The sequence below is a fragment of the Mesoplodon densirostris genome, chromosome 1, assembly GCF_025265405.1.
Source record: "Mesoplodon densirostris isolate mMesDen1 chromosome 1, mMesDen1 primary haplotype, whole genome shotgun sequence".
Classification (NCBI taxonomy): domain Eukaryota; kingdom Metazoa; phylum Chordata; class Mammalia; order Artiodactyla; family Ziphiidae; genus Mesoplodon; species Mesoplodon densirostris.
Window position 1 is genome coordinate 58,926,809 of NC_082661.1, and position 25,167 is coordinate 58,951,975.

At 36.1% G+C, this 25,167-nt stretch overlaps 1 protein-coding gene across 5 annotated transcripts in view; it reads left to right on the top strand.

Annotated features, from left to right (window-relative positions):
* The window catches only part of KCNIP4 (potassium voltage-gated channel interacting protein 4), a 224,944-nt gene that overhangs the window by 161,776 nt on the left and 38,001 nt on the right, over positions 1-25,167 (top strand). Inside the window, exon 2 of one of the 5 annotated variants that reach the window (XM_060103695.1) lies at positions 3,159-3,179. The exons of the other annotated variants lie outside the window; for them this stretch is intronic. Coding sequence (XP_059959678.1) covers positions 3,159-3,179 — 21 coding nt within the window. The remainder of the gene's footprint in view (positions 1-3,158; positions 3,180-25,167) is intronic. 5 annotated transcript variants of the gene reach the window in all.

The following is a 25,167-nucleotide window of genomic DNA, read 5'->3' on the forward strand; positions in this document are numbered from 1 at the left end:
GGGTTGTTTGTTTTTTTGACATTGAGCTGCATGAGCTGTTTGTATATTTTGGAGATTAATCCTTCATCAGTTGCTTCACTTGCAAATATTTTCTCCCATTCTGAGGGTTGTCTTTTCATCTTGTTTATGGTTTCCTTTGCTGTGCAAAAGCTTTTAAGTTTAATTAGGTCCCATTTGTTTATTTTTGTTTTTATTTTCATAACTCTAGGAAGTGGGTCAAAAACAGATCTTGCTGCAGTTATGTCAAAGAGTGTTCTTCCTATGTTTTCCTCTAAGAGTTTTATAGTGTCTGGACTTTCATTTAGAAGACCATTCTTTTTTAAAAATTTGTATTGAAATATTTTTTCAATAAATAAAATAAATACTGAAATATTTATTTTATGTACAATGATGTGTTAGTTTTAGGTGTACAGCAAAGTGACTTAGTTATACATGTATATATATATATATATATATATATATATATATATATATATATATATATATATATATTCTTTTTTAGATTCTTTTCCATGATAGGTTATTACAAGATACTGAGTATAGTTCCCTGTGCTATACAGTAGGTCCCTGCTGGTTATCTATTTCATATATAGTAGTATGTATATTTTAACTCCAAACTCCTAATTTATCCCTCTCACCTTTCCCCTTTGGTAACTGTATATAAGCACATATAAGCAATACTAAGTGAAGTGAGTCAGACAGAGAGAGACAAATTCATGTAAAGACCATTCTTAATTCATGGACCATAAAAAAATAGCAGCATACAAGATTTGGCCCACAGGCCATAGTTTCCTGACCCCTGTTGCAAGATCACCGGATAACCTCATTTCTGAAAACTGCCATGTGATTGCGAGATCTTCAAATTGTGTTTGCGCTAAGGTTTTTACTGGTGCCAAGTGGTGCTGTTTGCACTGACATGGGGTAATGAGAAAATAAAGAAGGCTGGCATTAACTGTAGTTAACTGTAAATGGAATGTTTGGTTTAAGAAAAGCCAAATGTCAGAAAGGCAATCTACAAATAAAGATTTCGAGTTATTCAAAAGATGGTGAGAGGACAAGCTGAGCACACAGCCTACAACCATGGCAGAACCATGCAAACTCACAAGGATGTGATTTGTCCCATATGGAATAGAATTCTGTTCTATAGTCACACTGTGAGGGGCAATTTTGTTTTAGTAAAACAGCAGCACTTATTAAATCAAAGTTGTTAGTTCAAAATCGGCTGGCTTTTTAATGTGTTTATGTTTAACTTGTTAGTTTAATTTGGTCTTGTGGCTGTACAAGAACATTACAGACTCCACAATGAGATTCCTTTGTTCAAAACCCAGTTCTGCCACTCCCTACCTATGTGTAAATTACTTGAGATTAACAAATTATATATATAAAGCTCTTAGAATGGATGATGCTACCATCACCATACACCTTGTTCATTTATACATATTTAAAGAAGGAATAATAAAAATAGCATAAAGAAGGGAATCAAGAGAAAATTTTACATTTAAAAGGCTTTAGTATATTTCTGAAGGTTAAGAAAAACTAGAATAGTTATTAGGATATGCATTTTTCTTCCTTCCCCAGTACTTATTCATTTCAAGCATTGCTTTTATTCTTTTTGCACACTTTCTTACCCTGTAGCATTCCTTCTCCCTGAAACATACATCTATGTACCCTGTGACAAAAGTGTTTTCATTTTGAAGCTGATTTTTAGGTTAAGAAAAATAAAGCCTGGTCATGATAACAAATCAAGAGTGCAGGTGGTAAACCTCCTCCCCATCCTATAACCCAACTTTCCTATCCCCTCCCCAGAGGAAAATTCTATGAATATTTTCTTGTGTTTCCATCCAAAACCCTTGAGTTTTGCTCCATTTGCAAAAATACCATCTTTTTGCATTTCAAAATAACTTTACACCTTTCAAGGACCCAAGTGGACTAAGTAAAAAATGTATATATATATATATATACATATATAGATAGATAGATAGATAGATAGATAGATAGATAGATAGATAGATATACAGTGATTTTTTGGTGTGACACGGAGGGACAGAGAACCCGAAGAAGAAACCCAAGACTGATGTAGGATGGCTATGACAGAGGAAGGAGAGATCATTGCATTCTGAAAGGCTCCCAGGGGTTAAGAGAGTAAGGCCATTCAGGAAATACATATCTTTACTCACTGCCAGAGAGCAGGGTGAGCTTGCATTCTGAGAGGTGGGCAAAAGAAGAGGTGAGAAAAGATACGCTAGAGGGGGATGCAAATCAGATTCCCAGTAGCTTTGAAGTCATGCCATTTTTAATTTTATCTCGAAGACACTGGACAGCCAATATCAGATTTTAAGCAGGAGAATGGTACAATTAGAACTGCAATTCTATGAGAAGGTAAGCTCCAGAGGCTGAGAGATCAATGTGGAGCCTCTTCCAGTGTCTGAGTGAGGTATGAGAGGATGGGGCCATGGATCACAGCCCCACCTCCATGGTTCCTGACTCATTAAATCTGGTGTGAAGCCCAAGAATTTGCATCTCTAACAAGTTCCAAGACATGTGGATGTTACTTGTCCGGGGACCACACTTTGAAAAAGATTGGATTAGGAAAATGGTAGTAAAAATGGTAAAAAACAAAAAAGCAGGCTTGGGTGTGAAGTAGGTAGAAGAAGAGGGGCTGAATGGTGGAAGGATTCAGAGCTGTGTCCCAAGTCCTGACTGCAATGTGCAGACACTGAGGTGGGGAGGGGAGGGAGGAGGAGGAATAGTTGCTAAAGGTAAGATGGTGCCTTCTCCTGGGGAAAGTGTTGGTTTTGGCACAACTATGATACATGAAGAGGGAACTGTTGAGAAGGAAGATAATCATGTTTGTATGTAAGGAGAAATGTCTAGACCAATAAGAAAGTTCAAGAAGTCATTCTAATGCAAGGGACAGAAGTCATATGGGTGAATGAGAGAGAGAATGTGAAAATGAGAAGTAAAGACCCAGAATTGAACTGTAGGTAACACTAATAGAGAGGTTTTGAATAAGATAATCTTATTAACTCTTTAAAGCTAGACTCACGGGCTTCCCTGGTGGCGCAGTGGTTGGGAGTCCGCCTGCCGATGCAGGGGACACGGGTTCGTGCCCCGGTCCGGGAGGATCCCACGTGCCGTGGAGTGGCTGGGCCCGTGAGCCATGGCCGCTGAGCCTGCGCGTCCGGAGCCTGTGCTCCGCAACGGGAGAGGCCACAACAGTGAGAGGCCCGCATACCGGAAAAAAAAAAAAAAAAAAAAAAAACAACAACTAGACTCACAAGAGAGATTATGGCCTTCCTTTCTCCACTTAAAATAGAGGGAAACAGAATCTAATATATTTATAAAAAAACAATTAGCTAATTACTGAAATGCTACATAGTTCATATAAATAATTTTCAGAGGAAGAAACTGAGGTAAAAAGAAACTAGTTTAAGGGACTGACTGAAGTCATTACCAGGTCTCCAGAAGAACTTGTTATTTAAAGAAAATTTGTCATCAAACCTTGAAAATTGTGATAGAGAAAAAACGAGACATTGGGAATGTCCAGGAATAGAGAAATAAATATACAACTTTGAAAATGAATGAACTAGATCTATATGTGGATACATGTATGATCCAAAAATATTTAGAAAAAAATAGCAAGAGTTGGAATATATTCATTATGATAGAGCTTATGCAAAAATCACAGAAACAGAACTATATATTTTATTTGAGATTTTTTTTGCCAAGTTGTTTCTTCCCCCTGATTATTTTATTATGAAATATGTCATTTTTTGGTCTCTAAATTTATTTATTTTAAATTTTTTTCCTACTTTGAAAATATTGAGATATAATTGACATATAACATTGCATTAGTTTTAGGTTTACAACATAATGATTTGATATATGTACATATTGTGAAATGATTACCACAATAAGGTTAGTTAACTTTCATCACCACACATAGTTACAATTTTTTTCTTATGACAAGAACATTTAAGATTCACTTCCTTAGCAACATTCAAATATAAAATACAATCTTAGTACCTACAGTCACCAGGCTGTACATTACATCCCCCGTGACTTTATACTATAATTGAAGGTTTGTACCTTTTGACCACCACCACCCATGTTGCCCATCCTCCACTTCTCATAAAATATGTCAGATATTTTATAAAGTGTATACAACATGTATATAGTTTAATGACTAGTAATACAACAAACACCCTTCTATCCACCACCCAGCTTAGAAAAGAGAGCATCAGCCTTCCTGACCCTTATCCAGTCACATTCCCCTACCTGACACCAGAAGTAAAAACTCTGCTAGACTTTGTGCTTATTATTCCCACATTTTCTTTATAGTTTCACAGCATATGTGTAGATACTATTCAATATATGTTTAGTTTTGTATATTTTAAACTTCATGTAAATTGAATCATACCTTTTATATTCTTATGTGATTTGCACTTTTGAGGCCTCATGTTATATTTGTGATATTGATTGATATATATGTATTGTTATGGATTGAGTTGCATCCCTCAAAATTCAAAAGTTGAAGCCATAACCCCAGGTGCCTCAGAATGTGACCTTATTTGGAAACAAGGTAATTGCAGATGTAATTATTTAAGATGAGGTTACATTAGAGTAGGGTGGGACCTAATTCAATATGACTGGTGTCCTTATAAAAAGGGAAAATTTGGACACAGAGACAGACAAACACATAGGGAGCACTCTGTGTGAAGAACAGACAATTATCTCCAGGCCAAAGAATGTCTAAGGCTGCCAGAAACTAGGAGAGAGGAAATAAATTTCTGTTACTTGAAGCCACCCGGTTGTGGCACTTTGTTACAGGAGCCCTAGGCAACTAATACATGTGGGAAACAATTCATTCATTTTCACTGATATATAGTATTATATTAAATGAATATACCACAATTGTTTCTTCATCTTTCTGTCATGTGCATGACAGAAATTGTCCAATATTTTGCCCCTGTGTTGTATGCTGCTGTGAAGATTCTTGTACATCTCTCCTGGTACATGTGAGTAAGGTTACATCTAAAGTATCTGCCCAGGAAAAAACATATGCCGACTTATAAGTTTTGCACATTTTTCTCAATAATTTGGAGTGGTTTCCAAAGAGATAGTGACAGCATACAATCCAGCAGCAAAATATAAATGATCCTGTTGGTCCACATCCTAGCCAACACTGTTATTGTCTGCAAGACTTTATATTTTCTACAGGAATATATGATAAAAATGTATTAAATGTGGTCTGGAAGGATACATAGCAAACACAAAATGTTGGTTACCGCTAAAGAAGGGAGGAAAGGACCATTACTGGAATTTGGGATAATTAGAAGTGAATAAAGACAGGAGAAAGGAAGAGATGGAGAAAGAGGGAAGGAGGGAGGGGGAGAGGGAGAGTTGAAGGGAAGAAAGAGGAAATGAAAGAACAGAAAGAAGGAGAGAAGGAAGGGAGGAGGGTTGAGAAGGAAGGAGGGAGGAGAGAAAGAATGAAAAAGAGAGAGAGGGAAGCTGAGGGGAAGAAAGAGAAAGGGAGAAAGAAAGAGAAGAGATTCTATGTTTCTCTGAAGAGACAGGGTACAAACTGATTAGCAATGCCTCAGTGCAGGAATCAAGCTGTCCCTCTCTCTTCCATTACCTGCAGATGCCATGAAATGTCTGGCCACCAACTTTTTTCTCTTGTTCAGGAAGAAAGCTTTATGTTGAGTGCTGGTATGTTAATTTGCTCTCTCTTGGTCTAATAAGCAAAACCCAGAGGAGGCCAAGGATTTCATTTCCCCAAAGGCATGAGATTTGCCTATGTGATGGAGTGGACATTGGCAGAGCCGGGAAGAATCATCTGACAGCAAACCCTACTCAGGTTCTTGTTTGCTTCCCCACCTCTGTGAAAAAAAAAAAAAAAGATTAATTAAAGTGGCCTGGGACACTGCATTTAGAACTTCTAGGCATGATAGTCATGGGATATCTGAAAAACTAGGAGGAAATTTCAATAAACCTGTGAGACAACCAAAATAAGTAGGCTGACATGCTGTCATCTACTGCCTTCATTTTTTTTAAATATGGGCAATATCTACAGCTTTCCACAAGGCCTACCAAGCTTTCTAAATGAGCCACAAAACTACATACATATTGAATCCTTGGTTTCCCAACTTGCAGTGTCTATATTTTCTGTATATCATCATGTTTGGAGAGAGTAGGTGATATTACATTCCAGTATCCTATGAAATTGCCTTGTAAATTAAATACTCCTGAGAAAGCTTGAGAGCCTGGCACATGGTATGCACTTAATTAATGCATTCAGAATTTAATGAATGGATAAATAAATTAATGAATATAAAATAATGAACAAAAACTCTTTGGGTAGGATACAAACCATGTTTATTAATTTTCTATGGCTGCATAAAAAATTATCACAAATTTAAGGGTTAAAAATGCCCATTCATTAACAGATAATTGGGTGGGTTTGAAGTCCAGCACAGGATGACTGGGTTCCCTACCAAGGGAATCACAGAACCAAAATCCAGGTGTCAGCCAGGCTGAGTTATTTTCTGGAGACTCTGTAGGAAAATTCACTTCCAAGCTCATTCTTGCTATTGGCATATTTCAGTTCCTTGGGGCTATATTTCAGAGTTCCCTATCTCCTTGCTAATGACAAGCTAGGACTGCTTTCAGCTCCTAGAAGACAGCATCCGTTCCTTGCCATCTGATCCTGTCTATCCTTAAGCCAGCAATTGTGATTCAAATTTTCCTGCTTCCCTTTCTGGTTTATTCCTCTTCAGTCAGCCAGAGAAAGCTCTCTGTTTTTAAAGGGCTCTGTAATCAGGCCAGACCCACCTGCCTATTTTACAGTTTACAGGTTAACTGTGCCATGTAGCATTACCCAATCACAAAATAAAGTCTGTCAGATTCACACAGGGTATGTACATAAGGGGCAGGAGATCTTGGGGGCCACCTTAGAATTCTTTCCACCATACCATGGAAGACTGCTTCAGTGGACTGCAGGGTGCGCCCCTGTACTTCTCTAAAGGCACAATTTTATATCCAAGCATGCTTGACTATTATGTTGGAAGACCTCAGGGTTCAAAACCAATAAATCATTCTTGTTTTCCGTTTTGGGGTTTTTAAAATATGTTTTCTAACCTTGCATCTATATACTTCTGAAATAGCTTCTATAGCAGATAGAAAAATTCTATTACTTCCCTCCATTAAATGAGTAGAATACAAATGTAGACAAAAACAGAAAATATCCCCTTAGAAAAATCTGGCAACACTTATGCCCTTTTCAGTTGTAGTACTAAAATTTGATTTTTACATTCATTTTAAGGGTTGGCATTTGAGCCAGCTAGGGTTAAGAGAAATGAAAAATAGAGAACTGCTGTTTATTTCAGAATTTTGCATTTGCACAAACTGCTGGGTTCTTTGAACATATATGTTATTAAAATAGCTATTTATTGAAATACTTGGTATTTAGGAAATCAACTTATGATGCAATACAGATTACTTCCATCTATTACTAGTCAATGTACCTGTTTTATGCATATTATATATTCATTTGAAACCATTTTTCTTCGGGGCCCTCAACTTTTAGGGGTTCTCTTTCTTAATTATTTCCATCTTTCCTGCTCACTCTGCATCAAAAATTTTCTCAAATTTGAGAAATTAGACATGCTGGCTTGAGTCACTGGATCAAGAACATTAAAGCTGTGACTCAGAGAAAGACTGCATTATTGAGAATAATAATAGGAAATCGGTAAATAAAATTTAAAAAAAATTACAGTGGAAACCAGGACACAGTTACTGATAGTAATGAAGCAAATCTTCTTAAGAATTGCTACATTATTTGGTGCTAAGGGGTTTAAACATATTTTAACAGGTCTGTAACCTCTTGATTTCATAGTCACACTATGAGTAATTATTAATGTCCATGTCACAGAAGACATAAGAATTTTTCTCGTTTCATGATTCTTTTATATTTAGTAATTTTTATTATTTAATTTTTGTCTCCTTTTTTGGCTTTTTAGTGTACTAGTCAGCATTCCCCAGAAAAACAGAACCAACTGGATGTGTGTAGATACAGAGAGAAAGAAATGTATTTTCACGGAATTGGCTTATACAATTGTAGAGGCTAGCAAGTCCAAAACCTGCAGGGTAGGCTGGTAGGCTGGAGAGCCAGGGAAGAGTTCAGAGGTAGTTTTCCAGCAGAATTCCCCTTCGCTCGAGGGCAGTCAGCCTTTTTCTTAAGGTCTTCAACTGATTGAATGACATCTTCTCATATTATGGAAGACAATCTGCTTTACTCAAAGCTTAATGATTTAAATGTTTATCCCATTAAAAAATATCTTCAAAGAAACATCTAGAATAGTGTTTACCAAAAATCTGGGTTCTGAGGCCTAGCCAAGTTGACACATAAAATTAACTATCACATTAGTTATAAAGTTTAATTGTGCTATTAGTGGTTTGTGGTTTAGTGGTCACTTTAGTGTTTATAGCACATATCTTTAACTTATCACAGTCTATCATCAAGTGATATCATTTTTCTCCACATATAGTAAAAAAAAAAAAAAAAATCTTACCACAGTATACTTTCATTTCTCTGTGCCTGGCTTTTGTGCTGTTGTATTCGTACATTTCATTTTACATAGAATATAACTAAAAAGCATTGTTACTAATTTTGCTTTAAACATTTTATCTTTTTTTAATTTTAAAAACTTTTCATTTTAAACTTATTTTAAACAATATTTTGCCAAAGAGTACAGAGGTCCCATGTATCCCTGACCCAGCTTCCTTCAACAATTGGTCGCCTTTTAAAGATAATTAAATAATACAAAATGTTTTATTTATCCGTGTAGTTACCACAGTCATTGCGCTCCATTCTTCATGTGGAACCAGGTTTCTATTGATACCATTTTTCTTCTGCTTGATTGACTTCCTTCAACAGTTCCTATAGTACAGGTATGCTGTTGCTGAAGTCTTTCTTCTCTTAATGTCTAACAATGTCTTTATTTTGCCTTTTGAATTGAAAGAGACTTTCACTGGATAAAGAATCCTATGTTGACATTTTTTTTTTCTTCTAGGATTTTAAAGATTTTGCTCTATTGTCTTCTAACTGGCATTGTTTATGATGAGAAATCTCTACCATCATTACAGTCATTCCTATGTATGTAACATGCCTTTTTTCCTCTGCCCCCCAAACATAAGAATTTTTACAAACAGAAGAATTGAGAATGAAGTAGATTTAGTTTCCAACCCAGTAAGTTCTGGTCTCTCCTTATCCTCCCTAAATTCTGTTTGCAAAAGAAACCATCTTTATTTGGCTGATCTCTCTCTTTCCTTCCTCCATCTTAGCCAGCTAAAAAAAAAATCTGAATGGCACTTGCAATATTTTTCCTATAAACCCACTTGCCAAGTTCCATATGTTCCTTAGAGGCATTGTCTCTCCTGTTACTGCAGGTGACATTTTTCTTGTTTCTCTATCAGCTAAAGCAGTTTGTTATTGCTTTTTCAGCTTCTATTAATAGTTTGTTCACCATTTTTCCACAGTCTGCTGTTTATTCACTGCTTTTCCACCTTCTACCTGCCACCTAGTCCAAAAGCAAATGTCACATATTTTATGTTTTGTTAGAGCAGCACCCCACCTCTAGGTGTCAATTTCTACATGTCAGCTTTTGCTGTGTAACAAACCACCCTAATGTTAGGAGCTAACCACAGCATGCATTTATTTAGCTCATGATTTTGTGAGTCACCTGATCAATACTGCTCTTGATGGCTCAGCTGATATCTGCATTGCTCATTCATGCATCTGTGTCAGCTGGAAGATCTAAGATGGTGTTTCATAAATGTCCAATGGTTGGCAGGCTTTCCGCCAGGAAAACTAGCCTGTACTTCTTCACTTGACAGTAGTAGCAGATGTCCTGAGAGTAGCAAAAGAGGGCAAAGCTCAATGCACTAGCACTTCTCAAGCATGTAATTACAGCAGCTTTGTGATTGGCCAAAGAAAGTCACCTGACTAAGCCAGTTCAGTTGTGAAAGGGACTTCTGAAGGTCATGGGTTTAGGAAGAAGAGGAATTTCTGGCCATTTTTTGCAATCTAATACGGTTAGTGCTACTTTGAAGTCATAAATATGTTTTTCTACATCATCTTTAAAAAGTTTATTTTGCCTTTATCTGTCTTTCTTTAATCTGCGGTATTCATTCCCTTGTTTCTTTTATATTTGTTATCTAAGACAGATTTTAAATATATGAACTCTGGCTCTGTTAGAGATTTTTTAGATTATGGAAATGGTACAAACCTAACAAAATACTGGCAATATTTACAGACTATTGTGATTCTTGAGCTACTGTAGTAGTGTTTTAGCAAATGAGTTTTATTTTTTATTCATATAATGTTGGTTTATAACATTACATTTTTATGTGTACAACATTATATTTCTAGTTCTGTATACACTACAGTGTGCTCACCACCAAAAATTTAGTTTTTATCCATCACTGTACAGATAATCCCTTTACCTGTTTTACCCTCCATCCTCCTCTCCTTCCCCTCTGGTAACCACTACTCAATTCTCTGCATCTACATGTTTTTATTTGGTTTAGTTTGCTCATTTTTTTGTTTGATTGTTTGTTTGTTATATTCCACGTATAAGTGAGGACATATGGTACTTGTCTTTCTCCGTCTGACTTATTTCACATAGCATAATACCCTCAAGGTCCATCTATGTCATCCCAAATGGCAAGATTTTTAATATGAGGAAGTAAACCTTGGCAAAGCTTTCTTGAAGAGATGGGAGTTAGGGAAAGGGAGGCTCCTTTCCTCTTTTTTTTTTTTGCCCTGGGAAACAGCTTTGCAATTGCAATAGACAGAATCTGCCTACCTAGTTTAGGCAAAAAATGATAATAACACATGTAGAAGTTGTGTTTGCTCATTTGTTTAACTTAGGAATTTAATATGAAAACAAATGGATTCTTTGAGAAGAACTAAATGCGCACTATGGAAGGAGGCCTTAATGAATGGCTTCTTATTCATTCATTAACTGAAGTCTTTATAGAAATAAAATATTTTACCCAATGATCAGGGAATTCTCATATCAACTCCCTCTTCCTTCACACTATGGAACTCTTAGTTTAAACTCTTAGAAATGCTTTATTTTGTGAGGCTGAGAAAATATATTTTTCTATTTTAGTTTGCTCTAAATTCACCAACTACTTGTTGGATTGCATCTAGTGGCTCTTTCTCCTCTTTTTGATAATTACACTGGGTTATCCCTGTGTTTTCATTAAAGCCGTATACAATTTGCTGGAGATTCATAGTCTTTGCTTATGCACTTATTCAAAGTTCTCTATGAGCAGTATAACTACATTACTTGGGGGTCTTTGCTTTCCTTCAGCATCCTCTATGAGATGCTGAATTCCAGCATGATCTACTGGGTTGGGACTGCCTTCTCTATCTATTTTTTCAGAGCTGAGTTTCCACCAGAAGACATAGTCAAGTGTGTTCTGTGCTCATCTTCCACCATGTACTACAATGATAGGATGGGTGAAATTCTGCTCCTTTTGGTGGAAAGACTAATTTGTTGGTATCCAAGGTATTCCTCATTGCATAGAAAAAACAACAATCATGGCATTTTTAGATAATACTTTAAAATATTTTGTCTGATATATTTCAGAGGTTTATTTTTAATGTAACATGTCCATTATCATGTGGATTATATCTCCATGCATTTATATGTACATCTCTTCCCTTGTGTCTTGTAGTTTGTGGCACGTTCATTAATTCATTCCAAATACTAATCTGTTACTTATTAGGAACTGTGCTACATGTAGGAATACAGAGTTAACATGATATACAAAAAAGCCCCTTTCCCTACAGCGCTTACAATCTAATGAGCTATATATATATACAAGTAAATGAGTTATCAAAATACCAAGTGAAAAGTGTTTAAGGGAAAAATAAAATACCATGGAAGGAAGTATATAGTAAAACCCCTATAGTTAAGGGGGAAAAACTATTACAGAATAGCCCATTTTAAGATATAATCATATATTAAACTTTCTTAAGTAAGAAAGTATAATTGGACACTCAGACAATTATCTCAGAGTCACTTATAAAAGAAAAAAAAAAAAACCAAGTGAGAATTTCCACTAAAAACAAATTATGCTGGAAACAGAAGTAAATGATTTTTAAACAATTTTGCCATTGTAAACTTAAAGGTGAACTAAGGCAACATTCATCAATCTACTGATGACATAAATGCTCAAAAATCAGTAAAATATGCTTATTGATTTAACAGCATTAAAATTTGGATAGCAAATTAATCATTACATAATAGTCTCACACTAAAAGTAAGTGCATTGAAAATTGCCTGTATATGGATATATATAGTTATCTACCTTCACTTCATTCTTGAATGCCCTTCCCTTATTTCAAAATCTGGTAAATTCCTAACAAATCTTCAGATGTTTTTTTCCCTACAAATTCTTCCCAGCCTTCCAGCTCCCAGTCCTCTCCTCCCTAGTAAAGTGACCACTCCTTCTATTATGAACCATAACCCACACATCACACTGTTTTATAATGACTTATTTATGCATCTTTCCTCTCACTGGATTTTGAACCCATTATGAGCAGGGACTGTGCCTTACTCATTTTTATATCCCAGCATAAACACTCTACACATTGAATAACTTCGTATGGAATAAATGATTGTGTAACAAAAGAGTCAAAGAAAGAAGGGAAGAAAGTAGGAAAAATAAAGGAGAGAAGGAAGAGAAAAGAAAAAGAAGGAGGAATTTTTCCTTAATAATTCAAAGTACTTCTAGAGTGAGAGTTCCAATCTTACAGAATAAGTCATCCTAAATTTGACCACTCAAGTCAATAATCATAATATAACTACAGACTTAAAGAATATTATTTCCCATCACCACTTGTACACCTGAAGAAGAAGAGAAGAGAATCTTAAACCTGACAATCTTGTACTTCTTCGCTGATTTTTGTCTTTTAAAGACATGCATGGTTTAGTGGAACAAATTTGGGCTGAGAGTGATATTATGAGCATTTTATTCCCGCTCTGTCAAAATATGACCTTGAACAGATCATTTGGCATCCCTTGCCTCAGGTTGCTCAGATTAAAAATGAGACACCTGAGCACAATGAGCCTTTCTAACTCAAGCAAACTAATGTTCTGGGAATAATTATCAGTTATTTAGTTATTGAATTGCACAGGAATTAAGGATTCTATTTTGGGGTGACTAAAATAAAAATAATGAAACCATTTAAGAGAGAGAGAGACCTTTGTACTGTTTTATGACACTAGTGTTTGAATGTGAGTTTTATCACCTACTAAATTTAAAGAGTGAAATGATAATTACTATGATAATGATGCCTTGGAGTGTCCCCTGATACGTACTACAGGGCAAGGAACAAGAGCTGGACCTGTCTTTTTCACAGTTGTATTCCCCCAGTACCCAGCTCAGTGCCATAAATAGTAGGGACTCAGAAAAAGTGTTAATGAGATAGATCCTTTGTGGTTTCCAAATAATAGCACTCAGACTCTTTTAATTAGCAGATAATGTAAGGAATTGAGGTACCTGAATTGCAATTATTACAGAATCTTATTGTCATAAAATCATCAATATTTACTCTTATTGACATACTATATTTCTCTCTGCCTAATTCATGGTAGACCTAGAGCTTCTAGTTCAGTGTTTTACCACACTTTACTTCTCAAAGAAGTTCATCATATAATGTAATTATTAGACCACAACAAGAAGTCAATTCAAATTGTTCACCTATTCATTTATATGTGCCTGGCTTACAGTAGGGGTTTAATAGAAATTTGTTGAATAGATTTGATTTGAATAAGAACAGGTGTGATATTGAAATTTCTTAAAATTTCAAATGTTCTTGTAGATTAATTTGTTTTGTTTCACTGTTTTTTTGTTTTGTTTTGTTTTTGTTTTTTCATTGTCTTGGCATCCTGCCGGGTTTTGAAACAATTCTCTGAAGCTAAAACCCTCTGTTAGTGAAAATAACGTTCATAAAATAAACTAATATATCATTTCTTGTGCCTGGGGTTAGAGATTGAAACAATAACTAAGAAAAATATGAACTTTCCTTCACTCATTTGATTGTTATCTCCTGAAGCACCAAAACACACCAACAAGAGAAACAAGGGACTACATTTATCCCTTTGTAACCATCCTACAAAGAACAAAAAGCAGGGAGAAAATACCATTGTGGTATAGATTAGGATATTTTGGAGTATGTGTAATAAAAACTAAGTCTAGGTAATTTTTTAAGACCATATTTTTTAAAGCAGTTTAAGGTTCACAATAAAATTGAAAGGAAGTTACAGAGATTCGTCATATATCCCAATCCCACACATGCAGAGCTTCCTCCATTATCAGCATCACTCACAAGAATGGTACATTTTTTCCCAAGGATGAACCTAAACTGACACATGGTAGTCATTCAAAGTCCATTGTTTATTTTAGGGTTCACTTTGGCATTATACATTGTATGGGTTTGGTCTACTGTAGAATAACATATCCATCATTGTAATATAATATAGTGTATTTTCACTGCCCTAAAAATTCTCTGTGCTCTGCCTATTAATCCACCCCCCACCTTCACCTCTAGCAATAACTGATTGTTTTACTGTCTCCGTAGTTTTTGCCTTTTTCAAAATGTCATATAGTTCAAGTCATACAATATATAGCCTTCTCAGTTGGCTTCTTTCACTTAATAATATGCATTTAAGATTCCTCCATGTCTTTTCATGGCTTGACACATTTATTTTTAGCATTGAATGATATTCCATTGTCTGGATGTACCACAGTTTATTTATCCATTCACCTACTGAAGAGTATCTTTGTTGCTTCCAAGTTTTGGCAATTATGGATAAGGCATCTGTGTGCAGATTTTTGTGTGGATGTAACAATTCAACTCCTTCAGGTAAATACCAAGAAGCACGACTTCTGGATGGTATGGTAAGAGTATGTTTATTTTTGTCTTCCAAAATGACTGTACCATTTTGCATTCTCACTAGCAGTGAATGAGCATTGTTATTGCTCCACCAGCATTTGGTGTTGTCAGTGCTCCAGATTGTGTTCATATTAATAGGTATGTAGTGATATTTCATTGCCATTTTAACTTGCATTTCCCTGGTGACACATAATATAAGCCCTTTTTCATCTGTTTATTTACCATCTGTATATCTTCTTTGATGAAGTGTCTGTTGAGGTCTTTGGCCCATTTTTTAATCAGATTGTTTTTTTTATTGTTGAGCTTTAAGGATTTTTTTTTTGTATATTTTAGGTAACAGTTCTTTTACAGATGTAACTTTTGCAATTTTTTCTCCCAGTCTTTGGATTGTCTTCTAGTTCTTTTGACATTGTCTTTTGCAGAAGTTTTTAATTTTAATGAGGCCCAGCTTATCAAATATTTATTGTATGGATCGTGTCTTTGGCGTTGTATCTAAAAAGACGTCACCACACCCAAGATCATCTATGGGTTTTCGCCTATGTTTTTCTGGGAGTTTTACACTTTTGTGTTTCACTTTTGGGACTATGATCCATTTTAAGTTAGTTTTTGTGAGAGTGTGAGGTCTGTGTCTAGATTCTTTTTTTTTTTTTTTTTTTTGCATGTGTATGTCGTTTTTACAGTACCATTTGTTAAAGTGACTATATCTGCTCCAGTATATTGCCTTTGCTCCTGTCAAAGATCAGTTGATTCTATTTATGTGGGCCTATTTTGGGGCTCACTATTCTGTTTCATTGGTCTATTTGTCTATTCTTTCATCAATACAGCCCTGTTTTGATTTCTGTAGCTCCATACTAAATCTTGAGGTAGGGTAGCATCAGTCTTCTAACTTTGTTCTTTTCCTTCCTGTTGGCTATTCTGGGTCCTTTTCCTTCCCATATAAACTTTAGAATCAGTTTGTCAATATTCATAAAATAACTTTGCTGGGATTTTGATTGGGATTGCTTTCAATCTATGGATACAGGTGGCAAGAACTGACATCTTGACAATATTGAATTTTCCTTTCCATGAACAAGGAATGTTTCTCCATTTGTTTAGTTATTCTTTGATTTCATTCATCAGAGTTTTATATTTTTCCTCATTTACAACTTGTACATATTTTGCTAGATTTATACCTAAGTATTTCATTTTGGGGGTGCCAATATAAATGATATCATGTTTTTAATTTCAATTTTCACTTTTTCATCATTGGTATATAGAAAAGCAATTGACTTTTGTATATTAATCTTGCATCCTGCAACCTTGGAACTAATTGCTTATTAGTTCCAGGAATTTTTTGGTTGATTCTTTCAGTTTTTATACATAGGTGATCATGTCATCTGAGAACAAAGATAGTTTTATGCCTTCCTTTCCACTCTGTTTCCTTTTCTTGCCTTATTGAAAAATTTCTCATCCTTATGGCACAATTCAAAGTATCTTAACTTAAAATTTTAGAAGTTTTATTGGCTCACGTAACTGGGATAGAGAAATAATTAGAGCATCAGGCACAGCTGGATCAGGGCTCTAATAATATCATTAGGATTCTATCTCTTTTCTGTTCTCTCTTCGTCAGTCCTGATAGCTCTAGCAAGGAAGGATCTGGCTTTAGTCACATGACATACCTGAACTAATCACTGTGACCTGGGAGATGGAGAATTGTTCTTAGATAAGCTTGCAACAGTGTGCTAGAGATTTAATGTCTCAGCTATGCTCAAACTCTTGTTCAGCTGAAATAAATTTACACAATGTAAAGAACCTAATAGCTGATCAGTGGAAAGACTGATCAAGGCAAGGGCAAGACCATGTCTCTTTTTCCCCTTCTGTTTGTTCAGCTTGCAGCGAAGAGCCTGGTACAGAGTAGATGCTAAATAATTATGTGTTGAAAAAATACTATATCAGGGTTAGAAATTCAGCCCTGGTAGGACCAAAAGAAAAAGGCCATATTGATTATGTATAATATGATTGGGGCTTTTGCTGGGCACTTTAGGTAAATTATGTTAATTCTCTCCAGAGCCCGGTAAAGCACGTATATTATCCCCATCATGTGACTGGTAAAGACCTAGATCCTTAACCCATCTAGCAGGCCTTGAACTAACTTTTTCTGAGACTATCACTTCTGAAACATTTGTCTTCACTTTAGTCCTTGAGCAAATCCCAGGTTATGTACAGGCCCTTGGCTTCTACCCCGGCTCTTGCTAACTTCTACTCATCCTTCAGGTTTCTGTGTGAAAGTCACTTAAGTGGGACTTCCACAGGTAGGTCTCCTGTACTTCCTTTGTAGCGTTTATCACAACCCTAAGTGATTATCTGTGCAGCTCTTTGTTTTATGTGTACCTTCTCTGATAAGCCTCTAAGCTCCCCATGGGGGGGCTTCATCTGTCTTGTTGATTATTTTATCCCCAGCACTTATTACACTCTCTGACATATACTATATTTTCAAAAATATGTGATGAATAAATGAATGATGGGAAAACTCAGGATCACAGAAGTTAAGTAATTTATTCAAAGTCCCAAAACTAGTAAGTGATATGAGTGGATTTTAAGCCAGGGACATCAAATTCCAAAAGCTGTATCACAGAGCAACTAAGAAAATGGAAGATTGGTTTGGGATTATAAAAACCCTTTGAGATGAATAAGCAGATGGCATTTAATAAAGATAAATTTAATATCCTTGATAAAGTGAAAAAAACAACAAAACCTAAAAAGATTCATAATGAATATCCTCACCATTATACAAATAATCCCTGTCATAGTTAATGCCAAGTATCACACTAAACACTATATATGGGTTATCTTTTTCTAAGCCTTATAATAACCCCAAGATAGGTATTATCATTATTTCTGTTTCACGGAGGATTTAAAACTTTCCCCAATAAATAACCAACAAGCAGAGCCCACATGTACTTAAAAGCAAATTTATAAGATTTTCATACTCAAACTTTAGAATTTTTGTGGCTGTCTTGTTTGTTTACTTGTTGCCTTAGACCTACAACCTACAGATTTTTGGTGACTAAAATTAAGGGCCGCCCAACTGCCTAAAAAGAGATTGCAGTTTTAGGCTGACTTACTCCAACTATAATATCCAGAAAGGAGACAGTCTCTGGGTCCCTTTCCCTGAAATAGTTAATTTTGTTTCTACGTAATTTGGGAACAAGAGCTCTCCTGCCACGTTTCATAAAGAGAAAATATCTTTCTGGAGAGAAATCTACTCCAGCTTGCCCCAAGCTTAGGGGAAGAACTGCCGAAGTGTATGAACTAGAAATGGAATTTCTAGCGATCGTGGAGGACACTGCTGCCCCCTTGTGCCTCAACACTGTAATGAAACACTCGGAGAATGAGGCCGCGCATCCCGCGGGTCCCCCGAGCTCCAGAGGGCCATGTGATGTGCTCTACGACTGACAGTAAGCAGGTCGAGGTCTCTGGGGCCACTCCGCTGCCTTGGGAGTCTGGAAACAGTATGGGTCGAGATACACTGTCCTCTCAGGCAGCTTTTGTGACCCTGGCTACTTGCCCCCCAACTTCTAAAAATTTTTTTATTTTATATTGGAGTACCGTTGATTAACAATGTTGTGTTGGTTTCGGGTGTACAGCAAAGTGCTTCAATTATACGTACACATGTATCTATTCGTTTTCAAATTCTTTTTCCATTTAGGTTATTACAGAATATTGATCAGAGTTCCCTGTGCTAGGACAAGGACAAGGACAGTAGGCCCTTGTTGGTATCTGTTTTAAAGATATCAGTGTGTATGTGTCAGTCCCAAACTCCCAATCTATCTTTCCACCCAGGGGGTGACCTTACCCCCTGGTGACCATGAATTTTTTCTCTAAGTCTGTGAGCCTGTTTCTGTTTTGTAAATAAGTTCATTTGTATCATTTTTTTTTTAGATTCTGCATATAAGCAATATCATGATATCTGTCTTTCTCTGTCTGACTTACTTCACTTAGTATGATAATCTCCAGGTCCATCCATGTTGCTGAAAATGGCATTATTTCATTCTTTTTTATGGCTGAGTAGTATTCCATTATATATATGTACCACATCTTCTTTATCCATAAATCTGTCACTGGACATTTACCTTGCTTCCATGTCTGGCTATTGTTGTTCCCTTTAGAGAAGAACCTCTGAAGAATCACCAGAAGGCAGTGGGTAGAAACTTCTCTAGTATTTGCAGCAAAGGGAACTTAATTAAAGAGAACAAACATTCCTTTGACTTACAGCTAAGCTTCAGAGACTCAGGGCTGCTCCTGAGATTGTAACTTGATGAGAGGCAACTGTGAGAAAGGGACAGAGCATTCCTTTCTCAGAACTGATAATAATAAAGTAGAGGTAAATAAATCTGTAATAAAATGTGTTTAGAGCTGGATTGACCGTGTTTTCCCCCTCCCTCATGAAAGCCAATGACCAGAGGACTTGAACTGCAGCCCTACATCTCCTCACCTGTGACATTTGAATTTGTTTATGAAAAGCAGTTTGATTTTTCATGCTGTTTTGCCCCCATGGGTTTTAATATGATATGTATTTGTGTGAATATTTGAATAATACCCTTCTCCCTGATGGACTATAAACTCCAAATGGATGGGGACTGTGCTTGGTGGTTTAGGAATATTTGTTGAATCATTGATTAATGATTTTTTGGTGAATTAATAGGGATGAAAAATATTAGGATAATTAGTTCTCTATTTGTTTATTTTTCTTTTCTATGGTTACACTTGCTTTTCAGAGACAGCAGGTTTGTAAGGTATAAAAGCTTTATAGTCAAACTCAAGTTCAGATATCTCCTACTGCCTAATATGTGTCTGATCTTGGGGAAGTTTCTTAAACTCCTCTAAGCTCATTTGTTATATACCATGTGAGAAAATATCTACCTCCTCTACTTGTTATGAGGATTCAATGATAACATGTATCTCCTACACCATCAGGCTCAGTGTCCAGCAGACTACAAGTGAACATTAAACATTACTTCTGTTAATCCTTCAACCTCTACACTCCTTCACAGATTCTTTGGATATAACTTAGAATGGGTTTTTCAAATATCTGGACCTAGACAAATAAAATCAACCCCATACACACACATATCACTGTAATCTCTAGCTTATTTTTCTGGGTCCAGTAGAACGTCCACTAAATTTGTCAGTAACCAATAAAGAGAACTCATTTTCATTTCCCCATTCTGTAGAGAGATGTAATAAAATGACAAAAGGTTATTGCTTATGTTAAAGTGTCTTTGACTGCAAAGAACTGAAAACCAATAAATAAAAACAGCTTACAGAATGAGGAAAATGTATATTCTCACGTAGGAAGTCAAGAGACAACAGACACAATGAAGTCATCAAAGAGCCAGAATCCAGCCAATTTGGTTGGTGGGGAAAATTAGACTGAAAGAGTATACGATTGTTGCAAAGCTTCAGAAAATAGATTCTCTTACAATTGTGTTTATGTCTGTACATGTACTTGAATATCATCTTGGTGTTTTTTTTTTGTTGTTCTTTCCGATTGAAAAATTACATAATTTTTTAAGTAGATTTTTTTGTTGAGGTTTTATTTTTTCAATATCATTAAGCTGATGGCATGCCAGTTTGAAAGTGATCTAATCAGTTCATAAAATCTGCATAATGACCTTGGTGATATAGAGCAGAAATAAATAAAGACAGGGCACACCTCAGCATATGGAATACTGTTCATAGCATTCATTAAAAAAAATATTCAGTTTTGCAGTCTCAGTTGGTCCTGTACGTGGCTGAGCACAGCCTCGACAGGATATATTCCTTCCAAATCTGGTTAAACTAGGACTGTAAGTAGTATAGTTGCTAGTTGTGGTGAAAATAGTACAGTATTTGTACAAGTCTGAAGAGTTTCTTTTGTTTGATATACTGTAAATGTAACTATAGAAAAGACTGTTAAACAGAAACTGCTATGAAAACCAAGGTCAACCCATACTGAGACAAAGCAGATGTGGTAGGCAGATAGCTAAGATGACCCACCCAAGACTCCTGTCTCCCTATTATTCAGCTAAACATTAATCCAGGTATTGCTGTGGAGAAATTTTGCAGATGTAATTGAAGTCCCAAATCAGTTGAACTTAAAATGGAGAGAGCCTTATTAGTCTGATCTATTCACATGAGCCCTTTAAATGATAAGGGAAGTAGAGAGAATCAGTGGGTAAGAGGGACTCAATACACCTTTGCTGATTTGAAGATGGAGGAACTTATGTGAAAAGAATGCTGACAGAGGCCACTGGCTAATAGCCTGCAAGGTAACAGGGACCTCAGTCCTACAACCAAAAGGAACAGAATTCTGCCAAAGATCTGAATGAGCTTGGAAGAGGTTTACAAAGTCCAGGTGAGAACCAGAGTCAGCCAACATTTTGTGTGTGAGCCCCTGAGTGGAGAACACAGCCAAGCCATGACAGACTCTTTCCCCACAGAACTGTGAGGTAATAAGCTTGTGTTGTTTTAAGTCACCAAGTTTGTGGTATTGTTGTACAGAAATTGAAAACTGTACACAGACCTGCTCTCTGGGCACTTTTGTCTTTTTTTTCCTCAAACGATTTTGAGTACCTGTAGAATTTAATCGTGTTGTAAGCAACACAATGAGTCGACCAACTGAACCCTCTTTTTGCATAAAGTTGGGAAAATCCTTTTCTGAATACTCTTTGAATCAAATAACTCTACATGCGTTCCAATAAAGGCTTAGGACTTGGGCCAGATCCTGGGAAGCATTTTCCTGCAAAATATGGGCAACTTCATTTTGCAGAATCAACATAAGTGACTTGAAAAGAGAATGTTAAAATAAATCAACATTTGTCTAATTCTTAGAAGAGTACTAGGATCTTTATATACATAATGTCAATGAGTTATCATTTCTTCACTATAAAGTGCTGTTACTTTTCACATTTTATAGACTGAGACTCAGAATCCTGGGACATTTCAATGACTTCTTTGTTAGTACAGCTGAAATCAGACCCTATTTTTTGGTGTTTTGGGTTTTTTGTTTTGGCTGTAAATCTCACATAATATTTCCCTCTTCCACACAGTTGGAGAATAGAGCTGGAGATGAGGAGAAATTGTGCCTTGTACCTTATATTTCTCCTTCATCCTGGGTGACGGTGGGGCCTCATGGGGCTGAGGATGTGCCTACATCTCCACACTTTAGCAGTTGAGTCGAATCTTGATTATCACCCAGCACTCATCTCTTTTCCAATATTAAGTAGGAAAGTCTTTCTCCCCCTTTTTTTTCCAATCTGAAAATCATATTTAACCACCTTGGCCTCATTTTGGCCCCAAGGAGTATATTCAGGGAATACAGAAGGTTCTTAATGCAAATTTTGGAAGCAGCAAAATATCTAACGTGTTGGTTGTATCCAGTTATTTTTATTTTTTTCTTTTTTCATTGTTTATTTTAATTTTCATTTGTTTTATTTCCCTGTGATGTCAGTATTTCTTAGAGCTTATTTTACAGGTGAGGAAACAGACTAAGAGAGAATAAATGACTTGCTAAGAGTTCAAACACCTGGGAATATTGGAACAAAAATTTAAAGCTAGTTTTAGTTCTTAGTGATCAGGTTGTATGCTCTGAAAACTGAAGGGCTAATCTTATCATTCTGAAATGAGTTTTTAACAGCCCAAATGTTGCATACGGTAAGATTTTTAAAATTTGTGTTGAACTAAGAAATGTTTTCTCTTGACACTGGTGGTCTCCCCTTAATTTCTGTGATTATATTTATCGTAAGCAGTCATGAAGATTGGGAAGTGGAACCAAGATTTTGACCTCAAAAGTCCAGGGACAGAGATGTATTTAAGACAAAGTGGTGACCTTGAATAATACAGCACAAGGCATCAAAAATTTTCCCACAGCACAACTGGATAGAAGAGAACAGAAGAATTACAGAGAAAAAAAATTGTTTTGGAGTGCAAGGAGTTCTAAAAACTTGCACACAAGTTTTAAAGGAAACTGCCAGATCAAGTTTATTTTCTAATTTCTTAAAAGCTAAGAATTGTTTCTGTATTTATCCATTCAAGATAAACATTTTTAATACTCTGTTGTGAACACCTCTGGGCTCTATAAAAATCAGTCCCTGCCTTCAAGGTATTTACCAAGTCTAAAGGGAGAAGAAAAGTCCACAAACAGAATCTAGTGATAAGAGCAGTACAGTTCATGGCATAGCACCATGTAAATTTTGAAAATTCTCCTCCAACTGTAGAATACCAAGTCATCTTTAAATTGTCATGCTACTAGGAGAGTGACTTTCCAGAGCAACCCCAATTTCAAACGAGGGAAATGGAGAATGGAAATTTAATTTAAAAGAACCTATGCTTTTCCAATTGGATTACATATTAAACAGGGTGGAATAATATGTGAAGACAGTCATGCTTCCCAATGATACGTCTCTGAGACTGAAAGTCTCCATCCATCATCTTTATTGTATCAGTGAATTCACTTCATCTACCTTTCGAAAGTCATTCTTGCTGGAGGTGGTGGGGTGTTTTGTTTTCACAATTTAATCAACTAAGTAATGGGAAATATTTTTTAAAATCTCAAAGGATAAAAAGTTGTCTTGCCTATGAAATAATTATACTATAACTCAGCTTGATATGTTCACATCTTGAAAACTAAGAAAATAAAAACCACTTTCTCAAATGTTAAATATATACAAACAATTATGATACATCTGTAGCATAAAACACAGTCAGACAAAAATACAACTTGTTTAAGCATCCTCCCATAAAGAGACTTTTTATCTGATCTGGGGGCACTCCAGACACCAGAATCTTAACTATAATAATTAGATGGAGTCCATGTGGTAATTTGAAAGTAGTTTAAAGTTATGACTTTGTAAAGTACTAAGTAATTAATAAACAGTTGGATTCATACTCAGAATAAGAACTTAATAGCTTATGATTAAATTCACTTAAGTATAAACAAATATATACATATATTACATAAACAGTTGAGTTCTCAGATGAATTTCAAATATGTCTTCGAGCATGCCACTCTCCCCAACTCTCAATGTGTTCACAAACCCAGAAACTCTCTGAACTTGTCCTTTGGGGGTCTGGGAGGTTTCATGGCATAAACATGGCTGATTAAATCTTTAGCCATTGGTGATTGAATTCAATCTCCAGACCCTTTCCCCTTCCTGGAGGTCAAGGGGTGGGGCTGAAAGTTCCAACACTCTAATCACCTGGTTGGCTCCTCTGGCAACCAGCCCCCATCCTTGGGTGTGGTCCCAAAGTCACCTCATCAACATAACAAGAGATAACTTTATCTCTCTCATGGTTTTAGGAGCTCTGTGCTAGAAATTAGGACTCAGACCAAACATATATTTCTTATTATAAATCACAACATTACAGTGTCACTTCTACTTTCCATTCATTGGGCAGTTTGACACATGGTTCCAGCGAACCATTAAAGACCCATGAAATACAATCTCCCCATGGGTTTGGAAACATTTGTTGGTAAAAAACCCTAAAGACACACACCTGAAATCCTCTTCTTGTCTTGTCCAATTCATCAGGTTCCCTTTCGGTGTATCTCAGGGGTTATTACTGCATGTTCTTCTAAGTGTCCAAGATGCTTTCTGGTCTCTGCTTATGAACTCGTACCCAGCTCGCTTTAAGTGTGGTCTGTAACAACTGTACTGCTTAAGAAGGTAACTTCTTCTAAGATGGCCAACTTACCTGCCATCTCTTTTTGCCAGAAGAATGGATGCTCTTCTTATTTGGGGAGTTATGTGAGTCTCCCTTGTTTTCTTCTCTGGTCTGAGTGCCCAGTGTCCAGTCTTTGTGTTTTCTTTGTGTTCCCTTTCTGTTCCACCCACAGTCTGCTGTGCTACTTATCAAAGAGGTGTCAGTCTACTTCCTTTGTCAGAAAGAATAACTGAAAAAACAGTCTCTGGATGAAACATGGATGTCATTACATTTCTGTGGGTAGAAACCTTAGGTTTTCAACTTAAGCACCTCACAACCATTGTCATGTATGCCTTCCTTGGCAACAGGAGTAGGTGTGAGAGTTGATGAAAAACATAGATGCTTAAAAGATGTGACATTTTAGATATCATAAAAGGGTTCCCAAGGAGTTATTTATTTCACAAGGACTTTTACTTTTTCTCCATGATATATTTGTACCATAATTCTTTTTTTTTTAAATTCCTGAA